At 47.1% G+C, this 20,729-nt stretch overlaps 1 protein-coding gene across 8 annotated transcripts in view; it reads left to right on the forward strand.

Moving 5' to 3' along the window:
• The first annotated feature begins 2,329 nt into the window (after positions 1–2,329).
• PRRC2B (proline rich coiled-coil 2B) overlaps positions 2,330–20,729 on the forward strand; it is a 44,873-nt gene continuing 26,473 nt past the window's right edge. For 5 of the 8 annotated variants that reach the window (XM_065853800.2, XM_065853806.2, XM_065853805.2 and 2 more), the window contains exons 1-6: positions 2,330–2,552; positions 15,858–16,025; positions 16,871–17,048; positions 17,260–17,362; positions 18,351–18,423; positions 20,182–20,325. In XM_065853800.2, coding sequence (XP_065709872.1) covers positions 15,911–16,025; positions 16,871–17,048; positions 17,260–17,362; positions 18,351–18,423; positions 20,182–20,325 — 613 coding nt within the window. In that variant the 5' untranslated portion in view covers positions 2,330–2,552; positions 15,858–15,910. The remainder of the gene's footprint in view (positions 2,553–15,857; positions 16,026–16,870; positions 17,049–17,259; positions 17,363–18,350; positions 18,424–20,181; positions 20,326–20,729) is intronic. The other 3 variants (XM_065853802.2, XM_065853801.2, XM_065853803.2) reach the window with 3 other exon arrangements.

Raw genomic sequence — 20,729 nt, forward strand, 5'->3', positions numbered from 1 at the left:
CAGCTCTGAATGGAGAAGAAAAGCCCAGCCCCAAAGCATTCCTGAGCCATGAGACTAGCAAAGCTCTGTAGAGCTGGCCTCGGCATGCCACTAGGCAAGGTGGAAAAGCAATGCGTTTGTGGGGGTTGCAGTGTACACACCTGGTAATGAATGTAGAATCCTTTCTTGTTTGCTTACTTTGGCCTTTTGATCTCCACAACAGGTTGCATTAGTTTGTTCTTTAATTGGCGCATCTATTCCCTTGGCCTTGGATTGTTGCCTCGGAGATGCAGAAGAGACCTTGGGAGAACTGCTTACGGCAGCAGCATCTGTGCACAGCGCTGACCTGGCCGAGCCCGCATGAGTCACCTGCAGACGGTTTGGGTTGTTGGTGGCTGCATGAGTCAGTGAAAGCGAGGGGATCCCACACCGCCCAGTCTCCTGAAGGGCAATATTAATGCCTTTGGGTGTTTGTTGTTATTGTGCATCAACAGCGCAGAGTACAAGAAGGTTCACTCTCCTCTTCCTCCTCAGCTGACGTGGGGTGTGAAACAGCGCGGTGTTGCAGAGTGAAATTCGCTGAACGTGAAAAGCAGCAGCCCAAATCTGAGTGACCTGCAGTTTCTCTCACGGAGGACAGTGAGCGTGAGGTTTGTACCGGCAAGCAGCAAGTCAGAAGAGCTATTTGTATGTGTGAGCACGTGTGCACTTGTCTGACCGATGGAGAAATAAGAACTAAACACCCCAGATTGATGCCCCGGCTGCCTGGGGAGTCGGTGTGAGCGGGAGCTTGCTTATGTCAGGAAGGAGGGTGGGCATAAGGACAAAAATGGACAGCATTGGCCTGGTGTCTCTAGGCAGAAAAAACATACTGTGGGAAAGAGGAGATGAGACACCAAAGGGGCAGGAGGAGAGTGTAATACTTCGATATCCAGAAAAGGAGGGGATCTGACAACCAGGTCATGGTTGTCAGCAGTGCTGGTGCGTATCTTGGTAGCTCAGTGCCTGGCAACTTCGATAGCAGCGCAGATCAACTGTAGGAACATCACATATGGTCCAGAAAGCTGTTCATGCATTTCCTCCCTCTCCATTGCTCCTGGTGACTGTTTGAGATCAAACACATCTCTTGAGCAGCGATCCAGGTCTGACACTGTTCCTGTAACCTGGGAAGAGGTGAGGACTGTTCCTGCTGAGGCATTGCCAGCCCCAGGGAAATGTGCTGCAAAATCTCTCTAAAGCCGCCTTCCCTTCATGGGCAAGGACTAGCAGGGTGACAGCACATGACTGGCCCAGGTGCTTGTGCCACATATATATTATGCCATTCTTGCAAACTGCTGGACAGTCCCTAAGAAATCGTCCATAAATACCTGCAGTCTGGGCCTTCCATTGCAAAATATGTCACCAGTAACAGGCACCCATGTGAGTTTGTTACAGGAAGGAGAATTAAAGGGAGACTGGGCTGTCCTTGTGTGCAAGGAGACCACGTCTTCCAAGCTATGAATACCCCTGGGCAGGGGAACTGCATGTTATAGCAACTTCTACAACCAGATCTTCAGTGACAGTTTCTGGCCAGGAACACTGCATCATGCTGCTCCTTTTGACCCAAGCAAGGACCATGTTTGCCTCGTGAAGCTACTTGTATGTTAGAGCTCGGTAGGGTTTTTTGGGACAGGAGTGTTTTCCTTGCTCCACTGCATTCATCAAGGAGAGAACAAATTTAAAAGTATTAATATTTCTGAAATCATTCCAAGGGGCAGTTCCTCTGGGTTGTCTTTGAACCTGCTGCCCATTAAACCAGTGAGAAGCACCAGTCAGCCTTCACTGGTATTTATTTTTAAGATGTTCTTAAACTTCAATGATTGATTGCTGCTACTCTTATCCACAGTCATGCTGAATAAAGCTATAGCTAAATGGAAAGTTAAATGTATTCACAGGCTGTCAATGTCTACATCTTTTTATTTGCAGTCTCACAGAGAAACCAAAAGTAACTACACACAGCGCTGTGCTAGAAACTGGTTTCTCGATCAACAATGTCGCTTCAGCACGCGATGAGCTGGTTCACTCCAAATTGGTCACAGTTGTTGACAACAAGGGGCTTTACATTTGAATACGGCACGTCTTTTGGTCCATGAGAAAACAAGTTTGAACGTTAAGTATTTTCTGACACTTCGCAGTCACTGTTGCTCAGCCGCCGAGCGTGTGTGGCGCCGAAATGCGCCGAGGCCCGAGGCCGCCGCCATGGCCGCCGCACTGCGCCTGCGCCCGCCATCTTGGGCCGCCCCTGCGGCGCCGGCGGAGCCCTGTAGGCGGCGCTGTGCGGAGGGAGGAGGCAGCGGCGGCGCGGCACCCTCCCGCGCGGGATTGACAGGCCGGGCCGGGGGAGGAGGAGGGAGCGGCAGCCGGAGCCCGGATCGCCCCGCATCCCGCCGCCGCCGCGCAATCCGCCGCCATCCGCCGCTCCCTGAGCCCATCGCCCCTCCGCACCCGGCTCCCCAGGCAGTCCCGGCTCCCCGCCACCACCACAGGTGGGTATCGGGGGCCGGCGGCGGCGGCGGCCGCGGATATTTGGGGCGGTGAGTGGGGCCGGGGGGGAGGAGGAAGGGGAGGGAGAGGGAAGGTGGGACGAGGCAGCCCTAAAATGGAGCCGCAGCCAGCGGCTGCTTGCGGCTGCGGCACCCCGCGGCCTCCCGGCTCGGCCCGGCGCAGGGGAGGAGGTGGCGCAGCCCTGGCGGGTCTCCCGGGCCGAGGCCCTGGCTGTGGGGGGCCAGGGCGGCTTTGAGCGCGACCCCGCCATGTCGGGCTGTTGTAGCCGCCGGTGTTTATTGTGAGACTCCCCGCCGCGGGGATGGAGGCGCCAGGGACGGCCGCGGGGCCTGGCCGGGCCGGCCCCATCCCCGCTGAGGGCCGCGGTGAGGCCCGGGGGAGCTGGCGGGGGCCGCCTGGGCTTGCGGCCCGTTGTCCGGGTTCCTGCCCCCGGTCCGGGGATGGTTTTGCGGGGTAGGTGTCCGGAGGCCCCCCCCGCCGCCCCGCTCCGTGGCGGGGTGCCGCAGGGGAGAGGGAACGTGGGGTGCGGGGGGCTCCCCGCTGCAAAGACAGCTTGTTTTTCTTCGTCGTCTGGAGTGTGACACAAAGATATTTTTGTCGCGCCGTGTGTCTCAGCAAAACAAGGCGGGGGGTGGCATCCAGAAGGCTCGGTGGGTTTGTTATTGTGTGGAATCTGCAGAAGGGCTGCTGGGGCCGGAAGATGAAATGGGGCGGGGGGGGGGGACAAGGACGGAGTTTGTGCGCTTGGTGCTGGGCGAGCTTGTTAGGTAGGTCTGAAAATAATTTTTTGTTTGTTTAGGATGGAGATTTTCATGTCTGCGTGGGAGCAGATGTGCTGCAAGCTGGGGAAACCCTAATGCAGGTCCTAGGTCGGTTTGGTAGTGTTGGGTGCAAACTAGGAGGGTTTTTTTTCACTAAAGTGGTTCTGAAAACCTGCTGATCCCCATGATTCAAAGCTGGCGAAAGGCGTTTGAATGAGCTGGGAGTTGTGGGTTTTGTTAGGAAAGTTGGTTTGGTTTGCTTTTGTCTTCTGAACGTGCAAAGGGTGGGATACTCTTTAGAGTATCGACTCATCGAATATTTGTATATTGATGTTGCTGGTGTTTGATGTTTATTTATATAAGAAATCAACATGTTTGGGAGTTTAGTTATTTTGTTTCATTCCAGGAACAGGTATTAAATATAAGCACATTGCAGTCTCTACATCGTCTGCTCATGAGAAAGGATTCCCACCCCTTCCAGGAATGAATCCAGGTTTATAGTGGAAGTTTTGGTTGTGTTAAGTCTTGTCTTGCAGATGCACATGGGGTGTTCGCTGGAATGGACCCTTTCACGATGGATAAATATCTGGTCCCTGCCTTGGAGAGTCCAGATTTGGAGAATCGACTCCTGATGAGTAGATTTCTCACACATAAACTGGCGAGGATGTGACTTGTGGATGTGCCTTTTTCACACCCTTTGCACATTCAGTTGGCTCTGGGGGAGTTAAACCCCAGTGTCCTGAAAGCTGCTGCTCTGGGCCAGGGGATGAAGTCACCTGGAAGAGGTGGGGAGGAAGGAGCTTGAGACCATATTGTGATAGTGGAATTTAAAGAGAGGATGGAAAGTGATGGTTTGGGGGTGATTTCTGTCTGAAAAGTTGACGTATCTACCCGCATCTTTCACTTCAAATGCAATATTGTAAATGGACCTGGGTTTTATCAGCGCATCCGAGATCTTTGTGAGTTCATCGTGGGTGAAGCTCCTTCTTTCAGGACTGTGGCCTAAGAGGTTCCTCCTTGTTAGCAGGTCTATTTTTGGGGTATGGTAAACAAGTCTTCTCCCATATGACCTTCTTGAAATGGTCTATTATTTTGCTTGTTACAGTTGAAAAGTTCAGATGAAAAATCGTACTCAGGTCACAAATACTGTTTGAGATCGCTGGTGTTTTTTGTTTTTAAGTTACGTTTTTCTCCAAGCCAGTAGGAGTACATCTGTTGCTGTCTACATTTTGATTTTATGTTTAGTATGATATGTACATTGGATATAAGTTGGTTTTTTATTTTTTTTCTGGTCTGGTCTGCTTCTCTGCACAGCTTGAGTAGACTGGATGTCTCATTTTAGGACGCTTTCAGCAGTCTTCACTGATAAGAAAATAAATTTCCATGAGACTTGGGCAGATCCCTTTCCTTTTTTTTAAAAAAAAAGAAAAAAGTAGTAGTAAAACACAAGTTTGATACAGGTTTCGTTATGTCATTCTGTAGTACCTTGGTATGTTTTTTCTAAATTGGGAGTATTTTTATATTTGGTCTTACAGTGCATTTTTTGACTAACTGCGGGCTTTTTTTGCTTTTTGTCTGTGTGCATGAGAACTTAAAAGTAAAACTCAGCCAGCTGGCAGAAGCTGTAAAAGTAAGTAAATAGTCCATACAAATGCTGGAAAGGAGGTGCAGGGTTTCAAAGTATGTTAGCTTTAATAAATACGAGTAATGTTCATAAAGAGCTTCTATTAAAATGGTTTAACTTCATAGCGACATTTTAATAAAGCCTTTTATTAAAACTTCGGTAAAACCTAACTTCAAAGGCTAATTTACTCGAACAACCTCCTTCTAAAGGTAGAGGTGGCATTAGAGTGTGTATTTGTCCTACGCCTAAACGCAGCGTGTTGTGGGATCTGAGTAAAGGCAAACAAGCCTTGTTTCTCTTGTGTGCGGCACAGATGCTTTTGCACGACACCCAGTTCCCGTCCCGCATTCTCCTCGCCCTGCTGGGTATTGCATCTTGGAGTGCAACTGGGAAAAATCAGGACCGTGGTTTTGGTGCGTCTGGTGGTTCCTCCTGCCTGAGCTCTACAGTACGGAGCCTGTTAGGTTGTCCATTACAGAATTACCTGCCTGTTTCAGATTCAAAAGTGTTGGTTGCTCAAGGCCTTCTCTGTACTTACCTGAGTAATCAGAAGTATTGAAGGGTGAGCCAGGTTAGCTTTAAGTGCTACTGCATTGGAAATAATAGTAAGCCATTTAATTTTTTTTTCTTTTATGATGATAGTCTGTACAAAGAGATTTTGCTATAGTGGTGTTTCCACTTGTAGTTACGTATTTTCTTGCTGGAGGAATAGAGGCAATATGAACAGGACACGCTTACTGAATACAGGGCAGTAACTTTACAAGAGAACTGGACCTCTGGTCATCCCTGCTCCTCTTTACTAGATTCTTCATTCTGCAACTTGGCAGTGCATGTGTTGTCTCAGTAGCAGGCCTTGCTCTTCAGCTAATCGTGCCTTGTAAGTGGGTTTTGTTTTTCATGTGGCACTGACTCATTCTCCTAATAGGTCGATAATTTCACAGCTCCTTATCACCAGTTTGTCATTCGAAACAGAAGAAATACAACTGTCAGGTACCAGACAATGGCTGAAAGCACAGTGAGCAGGTGAAGGCTGGGGAGGTGCAGCTCTCTCCTTTGCAGAACATCTTTTTCTAATGGCTGAAATTAAGTGGCTTTGTTACCAAAGGCCATGACAGCTGCTCCTGGAAAGCACCTTCTGGAGGGGGTTTTGCAGATAAACACAAAACTCTTGTGGTTTTGTTAGAGAGTTGTTCTTTCCCAGAAGAGATAAAAATGGGGCTAAAACAGGAGATTGTATTAAATGTTAAACCTCACTGACATGTAGCTTGGGCTCATTTTTAGTTAGTAACTTGTATTCAGGATGTTGTGTGTGTGTGTGTGTGCGCATGTGCTTCCTGTGCAGAAGTAACTGAGAAGCTTGAGCTTCTGAGTCGTTTATTTCAGAGGAAAGCTGTTTGGATGTGTATAGTTGTAAATCCTCATCTCTCTTTTTTTGGGGGGGGTAGCATTGGGACCATAATTGAAGTGGATAAGAAGTTGGTCTAGTAGCCCTGGATTGTTCCATGTTTACCTGTGGCATTGGTTGGTTATAAAGCTGTTTAACTTGCAGTGCTGTGGGGCCTATGAGGACAGAGTGGTTTGAAGGTGTTAAAAGGTGTATGTACAGTTCTCCAGGCGGTCGTTGTACTTACAGCCAAAATCAAGTGTCTATATTTTGGTTCTGAACACTTAAATTATCAGGAAAGTGATGGTAAACTGAAAGGGACTAGAGAACTCACCCTTACATCTTTAAGAGATTATGGACAGTGGTTTTTGGAGAACTAGTGAAAACAATTGTGCCTTGAGTGAAAAGGAAGAGGTAATGGCCAGATTTGGAACAAGCAAAAGGGAAAGAGGAGGTGGAGGTGAGTCAGGCTCAAGTGCTAAGAAATACAGGAAAGACACAGAAAGAAAGGGAGGATGTGCTAACAGCACCCTAGGACCTGCCAAGAGGACTATTCAATTGGACTGTAATGCTTCAGATGTCCACAGGGCTTTGATTAGCTGTTGGGAGCATCCTCAATGCTTGAATTTGAGGTGTGTAGCACTTAAGAGGGGTAAACTGTAGTATTTGCAGAGTTATCACCCTGTTGGAAGAGATTTGGTGGAGGAATCCTTCCTGGGTAGCCATTGAGGCATTGACAGGAATTGGAATGATGGTGCTGCAAGGAGTGAATGGAAACAGGTTTGAAGAGCTTGCCACCCCCAGGCACTTCTTGTGTGGCAATACAGTGGGATTTTTTTGGAAGAGTTCTGCTGTGGGGTAGGTTCTTCAGCTGTTCCTACCTGTATGTGGGCTGGGAGCCTGTACAAAAGCATCGAGTGCTCTTGTTCAGAGTTTGGAGTGGGCTGTGAAGCAGGCAGGGGAGCAGGGACGTGTTCAAGAAATGCTTCTTCATGGCTGGAATAGTACATGATTTTATATGGTTTTTTATGTATATTTTTAATAACCAAAGAATCAAGCTTCCACCTAGCAATTGAAACTTCACAAACCATCATTTAGGAGCAGATTGAGATCTTACATTATTATGGTGTTAGTGTTCTGCATCTGAGCAAAATGTTGCCTCTAGTGATGCCTGTGATCCTGTTGTGGTGAAAGCAGCATTTGGGATGGTTCATTTTGGATGCATTTGCAGCATTGCCCATCCTAGCACGCAGACCTACTCCTCCAGAACCCCTTGGGAACAGGGCTTCATGCTGCTCCTGACCTCACAGCATTAGCAAAACACCATGATCCAGAGGGTGGTTTCCAGCCCCAGAGAGCGGGAGTTGCAGGGGCTGTTTGCTGCTCTGCAGCCCAGTGTAGCCGCAGAGTTCTGCGGTGTCATTTTCCTATCTGGAAAACAGAAGCGATGGCGCTTACACACCTTGTCAGTTATGCACTGCAAATATCTATGTAAATTAAAGCATCTGTGAAATGTTTTCAGTTCTGTCCAGCTTGGCATAGTCCAGATGTCTTGTGTGTAGTCTAACATGCTTAGCTCTCCAGAAAAGCTAAAGCTACCGAAAGAAATCTGAAACTCCTTTCATCAGAGTGCTGAACTGTGACACATGTAGCGTTGTGGTTTCTTACCACTTTGTACCTATGTCCTTTTCTCGTCAGATTCCTGTTAGCATCCGTGACATTCATTTGCAGTGCAAATGGCTCCTGTGAATAGATTTTTCGCTAAGAAAGGTTGCTGTGAAATACTGCAGTGCTTTAGTGTTGTTAAGATTGGGAAACCTGGAGGAATACTTCCTTGGAAGCTTCAGCATCTGCAGCGTTTATGAACTGCAGGCTCGTCTGAACTGCTTGTAATCTTATTAATGGTTTGAATCGGCTGCATCAGTCTGACTGTGGGAAAACCGGAGAGATGTGATGGAGAAAGATCTATTCAGCTATTGCCAGGGTAGCATTGTCCCCTGCAGTGTGTGTGGTGATGCTGGCCTGGCTATGAAGGTGTCTGCATAAGGAGATCCTGTTGATGCCTTGGGGAGGAACAGGACCTGAGCGATCTGTTCTGCAGGGGATACAGGAACCTCTCCCTGTGTGTGAAGGCAGGGATCAGCATTTATGGCCTGCCGATTGATAGCATCGGGTTTTATCTCTAGTCTTTCTCTTCATAAAAATAACCTTATGTGTGTAACCTGAGTGGGAGCTGAGGCCCTGAAGTCAGCAGGCAGCCTGAGAGTGCAGAGAGGTGTTACCAAAGCCCAGATCTGGTAGAGTGAGGCTCGTTGGCACAAGGTAAACACACACCTCCCCAATCCAGCGTGATCCTTCCTGAGACTGCAGCGAAAACAGAGCTGCTTAGTCAACAGCTGATGGCATTTGCGTGGAAAGAGCTGTGTCTGTTCCTGAAAAAAGAACTGTTAACCTTAAATACTGCCAGCTTTGCTCTGGTTCCATCTCTTAGAGCTGTGAGATCTCTGATTTCCTTTCTGCTTGTTTGCTATAAAACCTGTGTTCACTGCTGAGAGATGGAGTAAGTTGCTGAGCTTGGGACCACGTGAAGGATTTGTGAAATGTTTGACTTCATTGGAAGAATTTCTGTGGTCACTCCTCAAAACTCATCTGTTCTCTGACAGTAGCCAACCTCAGTCCTTCTGCAGGTCCTTACCCTGGATGTGTAGGGCTCTCCAAGGTGAGCTGTCCCTAATGAATCGGAGCCTTACATCTGGGTTCTGGAGCTGGCATCATAGGTGTTTCACCTCTGCCACACTTGCTCTATCTCACTGCAGTTATATGGATAGCATCACTGCAATGTTTTTTTGTGTACTGCTGGACAGTCAGTCTCTTCCACTGGAAGAGGTTGTTGTTCTAGGCCTGGCAGATGCTGCTGCAATGCACTCTGTGTTAGACTCCTTTTTACAACTGTTTCACTATCAAGAGGTGCATTTCCTTTGAGAGTCTTGGCATTGCAGGTTTGGGTGACTGGGGGCAGAAACCTGAGCCCTGGGACCTCTGTCGTTGTTACTTGAGCGAACTGTTTTCTCACATTGGTTATCCCGTCTGTAAAATAGAACTGATAGTACTGGCCCTGTTAGCCACCAGGAGATCCCCACCACTATTTGCAGTCTGTTATTGTTGCTCAGATACCTAAGTGCTCCGTTTACCTTACAGTTCAGCTGTACGTTGCCAGGAGCTTTCTGAACAGGTTTTGCCAACAGGGATTTCTTTTGTATTTGGATTTAAATTGCTTGCTCATGATCAGCCTCCTTGCTTTACTGTTGAGGGAACAGCATATATCTGTATATTCTCCCTGGACATTCAGGTCTTGGAGGAACCTGAACAGGGCGAAACGGAAGGCAGAATCACTGTGGAGGCTGTAGGTAGCATGTGTCAGCTCTGGGCCTTAGTTGTGGAGGAGCCAGGGCATAAGTACAACTCTAAGGCTAAAGATTTGTATTTGAATGTGAGCCCTCCTTTGTGTGGGCACCTCTTGGACATCACAAGCTCACTTCCCTTTCCTCTTGTACTAGAGCGGCTGGGGTCTGGGTTTGTTGAAGCCACAGCTTGTTCTTGTTGAACTGAGCTGCTCTGTCCTCTGTGGGCTTTGCCTTTGGAATGTGAAACAGCAAAGAAATACACTCCTTATTTCTATCGTGTCTTGCTGCAGAAGTGCCTACAGGAGGTCATTGCTTCTGAGCCTGGCCAGGTTTATAGATGGGGCATCAGAGTCCATTGGTTTTTGGGATTGTCTCATTTAACACCTTTATGGCCTGGATGAGAGGGCAAGGAGTGTTGGTAGTTAGTGCTTCATAGATACCTCGCTGCCTCCCTGCAGTAATCAATTCCTGATTCTGAGAGGTAGGAAAGCCCCGCAGTACTTCTTTTGGGTTAGAGATACAGTTATTCCTTCCTGACAAGCTGGGACCAGCAGGTCATTTCCTTCTTTATGGCACAGTGGGGCAGATGGGCAGAAAACAGCATTTCTCTGGAGAGCTGTTGTAGACAGACACTCCTTTCAAGACAAGATTTTACTGCACGCGTTGGGTTTTCTGCTGCTTGAAAAGGGAGTTTCATGAGCACAGGATCTTGAAAGTACTTTCTGTGGGCTATGGACTAGTATTCTGATTGTTTTTTTTTTATTATTTTTTTGCTCCATGCCATGGTCTTGCATCCTCAGGATGAAGTATTTCTTATCTTTGTCTGTGTTCTCAATTACTGGAGATCAGGGCTCATTTCAGGGTGTTGCATCATCTGTCCAGCCCTTACAGAATGGGTCACAGAACTCGTGAATGTTTTTGTGTAAATACAGTTGAGCTTTTCTCCAGAGTCCAGTCTGCTTTATCTGTTTTACAGTAAGTTAGCAATCCAGCCTGTCTGGCTGCCTTTCTCTGCTGCCTGCCCTGCCAGTGCTGGGAAAGCTGTTTAGCAGAGAGGTGAGGCTTCTGGATTTCACAGGCCAAACCTGAGATTATGGAGCTCTGTTTCTCTAGAACTACACTCTGGTTCAGTAACAGTACTTTAAATATACCAGCAGGTTTGGAATCACAAGACGGGTCAGCAGGTGAGCTTGGTGAAGACAGAGCTATAAGATGACCCGACCTCTCATTTTCTCAGGAGATGCCCTTTCTGCTCCCCTCTTGTCATGTTTTGTCTCTGCTTGTACAGCTCCATGCCACAGAGTTAGTGATAGATATGCTGCCCAGAAGACACTGCCTCTCCTCTTCGTGCTCCTGCTGCGTCTCAAATCCAGTGTGGCTTGACTTGGCTTGGCCTGCCGATGGGGCTGTTCAGCGGGCAGGTCCTGGCAGCCGGCCTCCAGCAGCATTACTCAGCTAGCAGCGTCCCTCTGCAGTAAATCACAGGAGAGGTGATCCTGATCTCCCATTCCCTCTTTTTACAAGGAGATGGAATTCATGGAAAATGCAGAGAGAAGCTGGGATTACACGGAATTAAAAGTGTTGGTAGTGCCAAATATACCTGTTAGCTAAGCAAGGAGGGGTCCCCCGTGTGAATCAAGAGCTGTCTTTGCTATGGGCTGCCTGCCTTTTTCTCTGCACTGCAGACTGCTGACTTGCTTCTCGTCGTCTGGCAGGATTTGATGCCACACTCGGGATCTCAGCAGTCCATTTTTCAGCTGTACCAAGAAATCTTAGCAACTCCCTCTGGAAACAATGCTAAAGAACAACAGCAAGAGGCTTGGTGTGGCCTAGACTCTTGCTATGCACAGCTCTACCTTGATCCTGTTGACTCTGTACTTCGATACTGGCATTCTCCTGCTGCTCCCCTCCTTATTAAGCAGTCTCTCCTAGGATCTAAATCCTCATCTGGTCCCTTCCCAGCAAGGCTTCCACATGATATACGTGCATCTGACACCAAGCCCTTCGGGCAGCTGGTCACGCTGTTTCACCAGAGCTCTTCCAAGGGCAGCCTGTGGGGTCTTTCATCACTGAGGCAGGTGGTGAACATTTCTCAAATAGGTGATTCTTGGTGGAATGTGTTCCATGTTGTCTGTCTCCCTGTTGACAGATAAATATTTAGCTATGAGAAGTAGCAGCAAAATTGACTGTGTGTATTTAAGGAAGAATGAACATCACTAATCTTGTGTAAAACTATACTATGTGTTTTTTTAAAGGTTTCACATTACCAGTAGCATTAGAAACTATGATAGATTTCAGTTTAACATCAACTCCAAACACTTTTCTGAAAGTACAGTTCAGCTTTTGCAGCCTGTGAGTTTCTGAACAATTTGCATACAATTTCAGGTCAAAAATCTTCCTAGCTCTGGAGAAAAGCCTTTTCACTGCTCGTCTCCATCCTGATGCTTTGTTTTGTGCTTGTGAGGCTGCTGTGACTTGAGCAGGGAGTGCAGGTCTGCAGTGGTCTCGGGTCCTTTGCCTGAGTGATTGTACTCGGGGTGTGAGTAGCTAAAGTGGTTCCTTCTAGTGTGTGTGTGTGTGTGTTACCTTTCATCAATCTGTTTGCCCTGCTCAGTTAAGGCTGGCTAACTTCCAGGTATTCAAGCTCCATTGAAGTCTTGTGAATAAAATACCAGCAGCCCAGCCTCCTTCATACATAGATTTACAGAGAGCTTTGCAGACAATCCCGTTTGTCAGGAGTCTTTCCCTTTGGCTGTGTTTTGAGCTTGGGGGTTTCCAGTTGTTACCAGTGCCAATTACTCAAGGTTTTCACACGGCTCTCTTTGCAGGACAGGCTCCCTGTGCTTGGTAGATCCCTCCAGTATCTCCAAGATTTGCGCACTCTGGCACAAAGTGTCACTCTTGCTCTCTGTATTGGAATCTACCCCTCTAAAAGGCAGCTAGATGGGGTCAATACATGTGAAATCCAGGGTGGCAAGATGTGGACATGAAGACTCCAGGGTAGCAGAGCTCTGCCCAAGAAGTAATTCTGGTGCAGCTATTTGTACCCTGGGATTTCTAATGTAACTGGTCATACTGCGGTATTTTTTGATTAGTGATATTTTTCACTCCAGCGCTGTCCCTGGATATTACAGGAGATCTTGCTGGTGCTGGGAATGGGAAGATGTGAGCTCCGTGGTAAAGCTGATAGTGAACCTTCACCCAAAGACCTTTGTAAACACTGAGAGAAGCCTTGCGGAAACACTGGTGATTGACGTTTTTCATTTCTCTGTAACATGGGATGATGCTTTCTTCAGGGTCAGTTGTCAGACTCGGGGACCCTGAGCACAGGTCAGAGGCTTTGCCAAGGCCGTCGGCTTTCAATTGTCAGCATCAGTATGTGCCTTCTCATTCTAGCTTTCTTAATAAACATCCAGGCTAGCAGGTCAGTTCTTTGTGAACTTGATTTTTATCAGAAATGGCTTTGCTCTGCAAGATTGGAGGGCCTTGATGATCCCTGCCTGGATTCTTTGCTTGATGGTGTGATAGGAAATTAGTCCGATGGGGCTCAGCACCTCTGCAGCCTCTGTGCACAGAGATCGTGTGGAAAGTGCCTCACCTCTCCATGGGCTTCTTTTCCCCTTTGGAGCACACACATAACACACAAACAAAGCTGTGTTTTACCTTTTCAGCTTCAAAGCGTTGAGGGGGTTCGAAGTAAATCTCACTTCTCCACACAGCGGTTGTGGCTGTCCCAGAAAGTTGACAAGGGGCTTTATCCCAGTGCGTTCCCAGCTCCTCTTCTCTCAAGTGGTTGTTTATTCCTCCTGCGTCTTTTTAATGATAGGAGATGTAATCAAGAGGCAGCTGAGACCTGGTTACATAACTGGTTGTCAGGGTTTCTCTTTGGCAGCATCACCCTGTGTGTGTGCTGCTTGCATGCCGACTTTCGGGACTTGGGATTTTCTGTTAACCAGCTAACTCCTCAACCCCATGTGGTAGTTGTGGGGTTTTTTGTTTGTTTGTTTGTTTCCTTAATGCCTACTAATTTTGTCTGAGTTTTCTAAACCTCAAAGTGGGTTTTATTGCTTGGGAGGAGTGCATGAGGTAGGTATGGGATTGCCGTGGTCCGGCTCCACGAGGCTCGATGTACCTGTAGGAGCAGGTGGCCGTGCTCTTGCCAGCACAGCTGCAGCCTGTTGTGCAGCACCCTGGGCTGTTTGCTCCAGGGCTCCCTGTAGCTCTGCCAGCTCAAACAGGTCATTGTTCTCCATCCAGCTTCTACTTCTCTGCCAAGTCTGCGCTAATCAGTGGGGATTTTTTTTCCCCTTTCTCTTCTAATGTCTGTACTACTAATAAAATACATTGCAAATGGGCAAGCGAGGGAGGAGCTGTTGTTTTCTTTGGCGCACCGTGACCATCTGAGCAAAGATTGAACCAGACCGGAGCCAAAGATCTGTTTGCTGCTCTGCAGGAAGAGGTGCCTCAAGAACGCCAGCCAGCCCTGTTGCCTCCGCAAACCTTTGTGCTGCAAACCCCGTGTCGTGGTCCTGCAAAGGTGGCTGCGTGGGGCTTGTTGCAAGGCCTGGTGGTTTCCTGAGCATCCTGGGGATGCTTTTGCTGAGTGGCAGAAAATACTTTCTTCCGGAGTCGCTGACCTTGTTGCTTGCTGCCCGACACACCGCTGCTTGCTCCTGCCAGGCTCAATTTAAATCCTGCGATGCAAGAATGAGCACTGCGTGGTGCCAGGTTTGTTGGGCAGAAACTCTCCCCCTGGCAGCAGCCTTTAGATGGGTTTTACTCAACTAGTTGCAGATCGCAGTACGTTCTCAAACTGGCTGTGTCTCACGTGTTTGTGATCTGTGCTTTATTTGATACCTAATACGTGATGGACTAATCCTCTTACCTGGACATCATGCTTGATAAGGTGTTGCTGGTGGAAGTTATAGCGTCTGGTCAGATGCAGCTGTTTCAGAAAGAGGGATTTCTGAGTGTTTGAAACATGCTTTTCAGCTGGATGAGTTTCAGAAAGGGTGAAGGGTGGGATGGTTTGAGATATATGGCCTTTTGTTACTCCAACAGAGTTAAAACCCGAAGATGTGACCTAGCAGATGGTGTAATAAAACTGCCAGCAGTTTTAGGCTTGAAGTGGAGACTTTACAACAAGAAATCTGGAAATTTAAATTACATGTGAAAAGGTTATGTTAAGCTTCCAGATTTGAGAAAATTTAGAACAGAGAATTATGCTTTAAAAAATGAAAGAAATGTCTATTGAAAGTAACAAAGTTTCTTGTCTGACAGAAAAGTTGACCTACAGTCTGTGTGTTCCCCATATTTCAGCTTTATCATAGGCTCCAAGAGCCAAAAAGTAGAGACTGCCTGCATGAAGGGTGTTAATCACAGCATGTTGTGCCAGCAGAGATCAGAATGAAAAATGAACAAGCCACATGCATCGTGAAAAGTATGTTTATAGCTAAAAATGGTGGTGAAGGTGCCAGCAACACAGAAATGTGATCTTTTCAGTATTCATAGTAGAACTGCTGAACCCACAGGCTCAAGACTCTGAACCTGTTTCATTTGAGCAGTTTGTTTGGCCTCCTTCAGTCTCTCTCATGGCCAGCAGATGGGAAAAGGGAATTTGAAGAAGTAATTCAGTTGCCTTCAGGTGATGCTTTCAAAGCATTAATTGCTGGTATGGGTCATTAACTGTGGCTGGTGTGGAACCACAATTCCAAACATTACAAACCCAGGTACCAGTGCTTCGGTGGGAAACCCAATGATAAATTCCGGTGTGCCGTAAGATACAGTGCTTTTCTGTCCTTTATGTTTAGGAAGCCTTGTGCATAGCTACTTATTGTTAGACTTATTCTTTTAAAGCAAGGACTGTGGTGACCACTCTCCTGTATTCTCATACTTGAAGAAGCTCACCTCTTTCAGCACTGGAGGGACAGAAAACAAATGCAGCTGTGAGAATGGTTCCTGCCATTCGTTTCATTCAGTTTATAAATCTTTAGTCACAAGATGCTTGTGGGATTTAAGAGGAGGGAGTTAAAACCTTGTAACTTGGTGTGTCTGCTCACTGGATATCTGCAGTTCTAGCAGTTGTGCGTGTTTTACTTTTTACTTGTCTGTGGCTGAATAATCTGTTTGATGGCATTTCCCTGGTTCTCTTTCATTAAAAGGCAGATCGGGAGCGGCGCAGAGAAATTTCCTTACTAGATGACATTTCATCGCAATGTCCGATCGTTTGGGGCAAATAACCAAGGGAAAGGATGGGAAAAGCAAGTACTCGACTCTCAGCCTGTTTGATAAGTATAAAGGAAAGTCAATAGAAGCTATCAGAACTACAGGTAAGAAACGCCTTCAGAAAGCTCCTTTTGGGGTCTTCCCTGAGTGTTGCAGAGCTAACTGAGGCTGTTGGCCCTGGGGTAGGTTGCCCAGTGGGAAGCAGCTGGGTTGCCAAGCTGTTTGTGCTGGTGTCTAAGCCTGTGTTTCGTTAGGACTTCAAGGAAAATGTGTGTGGTTCTTAGTGTTGCTCTTATTGTAGAGACATGGAGGAATTACAACAAAACAGCTGGGCCCTTGTGTTCAGCCTGTGTCCTTGCTGAGAAGTGGTCAGGTTGCAAACTTGAGTGAAAGCCTAGCCAGGCCCTTAGCCTATACATATATGGGGCCATTAATTTGAAAAAAGAAACACTGCATGGACTGATTCTGGATTTGATGTGGGAGTAGAAAACCAAAGAAACTAAAATACCATCTTAATAACTGTGAGCTGGTGGGTGGACTTGGAAAATCTAGACCTTGGGACTCCTGGGTTAGGTTACCAGTGTGTCTGCCAAGAGCTGGACTTGGATGGCCATTTTCCCAAGCTGTGAAAGTACTATCAGTGCTGGCTCTCCGTGGTGAAATGAAAGAGGAGTATCTACACAGGTAGCTAGAAGACTCTGTGGGCATTTTCTGTTCAGGAGAATTTTTTCTCTCTCGCTCCCGGCTGTTGCAGGAGGCAGCCAGCTGCTAGAACAGACGGCTGCTTCACCGTGGTCCCCTGGGAAATGACCTGGATGTTGGCATAGCCACAGTGGTGCTGCTTGTGTACAGTTGGGTTGGGACTACACCCAGCCCCAGGATGCTAATTCAGGTTACTTATCCAGCAGATACAGCACTCTGTGACCTGCCCGTGTTCCTTTCTCATTAGTTATTCCTAGACATGGCTTACAGAGTCTCGGGAAAGTTGCTGCTGCCCGGCGCATGCCACCTCCTGCAAACTTGCCTAGCCTGAAGTCTGAGAACAAAGGAAACGACCCCAACATCATTATAGTACCCAAGGACGGTACAGGATGGGCAAACAAGCAGGATCAGCCAGACCAAAAGAGGTAGGCAGAACTCCTTTTTGCTAAGTTTTGTTGGGCAAGCAGCAGCATTTGTACAGTGCTCTGCGTGTTGCATCTTACAGTGATCTCTGTTGTCCGTGCCAGCGTAAAGGCAATGTTAGCCTGATCCTTTAGCAACTGCTGTATTGCCAGAGTTATTTGTCTCGTCTTGCCTGCCTTCCCCTTTGATCTCACCCCTGCTGTCTCTTTTCAGTTCCAGTGCGACGGCTGCACAGCTGCAGGAGTCGCTGCCGCAGCAGGGTTTGCAGAAATCTGTCTCCAATTTACAGAAGCCGACACAGTCAATCAGTCAGGAGGTAGGTGCAAGCAGTCTCTGTGACTGCCACCCTCCTTCCCGTGTCCCCAGACAGCTTGAGGGTTTTCTTTAATTGCCTGTGTTGCCTTGCACAAGTATCAGGAGACTGCAATTTACAGAACAGCTCCTGTATAGTCAATTCTTGCAGAATTGACTGTCTTGACTCCAAGTTACTGTGCCCCAGTACTTGTGACTCGAAGTTACTGTGTCCCGGGAATATATAGAGTATAATTCTGTGTGTGTTACCTCTGTACCTTTCAAGTGCGTGCAGAAAGTGTAGCTTCAATCCAGAAAGAATGACTGGAATGTGGGGTGGCTGGTTACCACTTGTAAGCTATTCAAGTGTCGCTTAGTGACAACAGATCCAGCTCTTGCTCCGAGCCTGATGAGACTTGATAACAAGAGATCTGCTCATGTAGGAGAAATAGCCAGTGTTAGGACCTAAAAAAGCTACCAGCAAGTAAGAAAGCTTCTCCAGACAGTACAGGGACCTGACCCCTCTGTGCTGCAGGTTTCATACTTTTAGTTTAAATTAAAATTCCCAGCCTTTGAGGTTCATGGAAGGCAGGACAGGAGATGTTTTGAAGAGGAGAAGAGTGGTTAATGCATGTGAAAGCAGAGTGGCCTTCAAGCTGAGGTGTAGCATGGAACAAGTCTAGAAGATCAAGAAGGACCATTTGGGAAAATGTAAGGGAAAGCTTGATGAGAAAGAGGAAAGCAAGAGATTTGAGGAAATAGTTGAGAAAATAGCTGAAGATGGGCAAAAGATTGATGAGGGGCATGGCAGAGAGGAGGATTTTTGCTGTAGCATCATTGTACACGGGAGTAGGGAACAGCTGATTTGAGCCCCAAGAAGAATCTGGGGAGAGCTGTGGTACCCAGCGACGTCTGGGTGATCTCGACATCTCAACCATAGCAGGTGCCAGCTGGGAAATCTGAAGTAGTTGTGAGACCACACTGATCTGTGGGCAATTTTTTGTTGTTTTCAGAGTACAAATTCAGTGCCAGGTGGACCAAAGTCATGGGCACAGCTGAATGGAAAGCCAGCAGGACAAGAAGGTGGTGAGTATGATGAACAGAAACAGAGCTGGGTATGTGGTGCCTTCTCCCAGACAGGCATGAGATGGGGTGGGCTCCATTTCTTCCTGCCCTCCCTGTCTAGACTGGTGCGGAATGGGACACATCTGTCTTGGTTACAGCGTACTGAGGCCATATGAGTCTTTTTTTCACTCTCTGTAGTGTTTTGTCTGAAATGATGCAACTGCATCTATTGAGATCTGCCAGTGCAAGACACAGCTTGAACAGAATGTGTCCCATCACCATCTGAAACCAGAATAATTCATATACTTGGGAGTTCTGGGAAGTCAGGGTTTTGAAGGAGATAGGAAACTTTGCAGAGCAGCATGTAATAAAGGTACAGAAAACAGGGTGGAAGAGGGGACACCAGAGACTGGAACATAGGCATCTCCGTTCTGGTGACATGGGCAGTTTCACTGAATTGGGTGGTCAAAAGTGAGGCTGTGGGTGGAAATGGTATTGGAGCTGTTGCAGGATGCACTTGCTTACACCTTGGCTGAGGCCTTTCTATTAAGTCTCCCTGAGTAACTGTGTTGCTAATGACTTCTGCTTGACCGAGGATCGTGGAGCAGTGTTAACATAAATTGGGAGTTTAGTTGTCTTCACGTACATCCATTTCCACACAGGGGATGGCTTCCAGCTGCACTGAGTACTATTAATACCATTAAAACTGTAGCGAGAACAGCTCAGTTCCACTGTTTTAATGTGAACAGACCTGGAACCATTCAGATGTTGAGTGAAATTGCAGAAATTTGAAAGAACTGAGACGGTTGCAGTGTCTTACGTGGAAATCTTCCAATGGGATGTCTAGTGCAGTGGGCAAGTTCCAGAAAGTGAAAATTACTTGAAGCCAATCCTTGGTCACTCTTCAGGAAAGGAGAAATAAAGATAGATGGGACTCTTTTGTTGGGTCTTCAGTACTCTTATGCTGATTCTTCTGACGTGATAATTCTGAAATGCCTTTTTAAAAAAGAGCATTAGCCAAGTAACACTAAGAAAGAATTCTCAAAGATATTTTTTTTACTGTCTACTAGTGCAATAATGCTGACAGTCTCCTTTTGTTCAGTGTTATCTTGCCAGCAGATTCAGAATTGCTGTTTTGTTTTCCAGTCACTGGCAGATCTTAAGAAGGGACAGAAAGCTGTCATTCTAGGGTGGCGGATGACTCGGCAAGACAATTTGCCAGTGACAAGAAATGAACCTGGCCTGATCTGGCCAGTGATCTGCATCTTAAAAATGCTGCAGCAGGGAGGAGAGTGGGTTATATATAGCATATAGCATTTGGTCGTTATCTGTGGTCTTTCTTTGAGTATATTGTGAGAAATTTTAACAATAGACTTCCTGAGAGTGAGATCTAAGCAGAAAGAGTCTGAATAGAAATGTCAAATGCTTGATAACAGGGTATCATCTATAAGTGATCTTGCAGAATTTATCTCTCTGCCTTAGTCTTTACAAAAATAGTCGGAAGCTGAAAAAGTTCACTCTGACTTCCTTGAACATGAGAATTTAAATGAAGATTACAAGTTAGGAGTGTGGGAGTACTGGGGAGGACATGTGTTGTGGTGTTGGTGATGGTGTCTCAGAGTGTTTTGGATGTGAGCTGAGGTGCTGCTATGATAGTAATTTGGGTTTAAATATGATGGAGGCGCAGACTCCCAGAAAACACATTTCCAGGCTGATCTCGTGAGGGAATTGAAAGAGTGGAGAGATCTTCTCTGAGTCCTACACTTATTTGTCTGACAGGTTCAAGGGCCTCAAGCCGACTGTTATCCTTCTCTCCCGAGGAATTTCCGACGCTGAAAGCAGCTGGCGAGCAGGACAAGGTTGGCAAAGAAAAGGGCGCCTTAGATCCGTCGTATGGGCCAGGACCAAGCCTCCGCCCCCAGAGTAAGTGAATTATTGTGTCTTTCTGCCTTGTCCCAGCTCATAACTGTGCTTTGGGCAGGGGAATGCCAGTTCACACTAGTATCAGATATTCCATCTCTACATTTGCTTCTATCTTTTTTTGAACTCACATGTGTCAAGCTGCTTAGCAAACAACCACAGGTTCACATGTAGTGCTGGTTGATGTTCACTGCCTGAGTTCTGTGGTCCAGACAGCCAAGTATGGACTGTCATCTACTACATAGTTTAATAAAAATTGCTGTGTGATGTTGCAAAGCAGACCACTTCCCCTTGGGCTAAGGGAGGGTCACAAGTGAAATGAGTGGGTGGCGTAATGTGGCTTCTCTTTGAGTGTTTGTAAATGATCCAGTTGGCCTTAATTCTGCAGGGTAAGGACTGTGGAGATG

This window comes from Patagioenas fasciata, chromosome 20 (assembly GCF_037038585.1).
Source record: "Patagioenas fasciata isolate bPatFas1 chromosome 20, bPatFas1.hap1, whole genome shotgun sequence".
Classification (NCBI taxonomy): Eukaryota; Metazoa; Chordata; class Aves; order Columbiformes; family Columbidae; genus Patagioenas; species Patagioenas fasciata.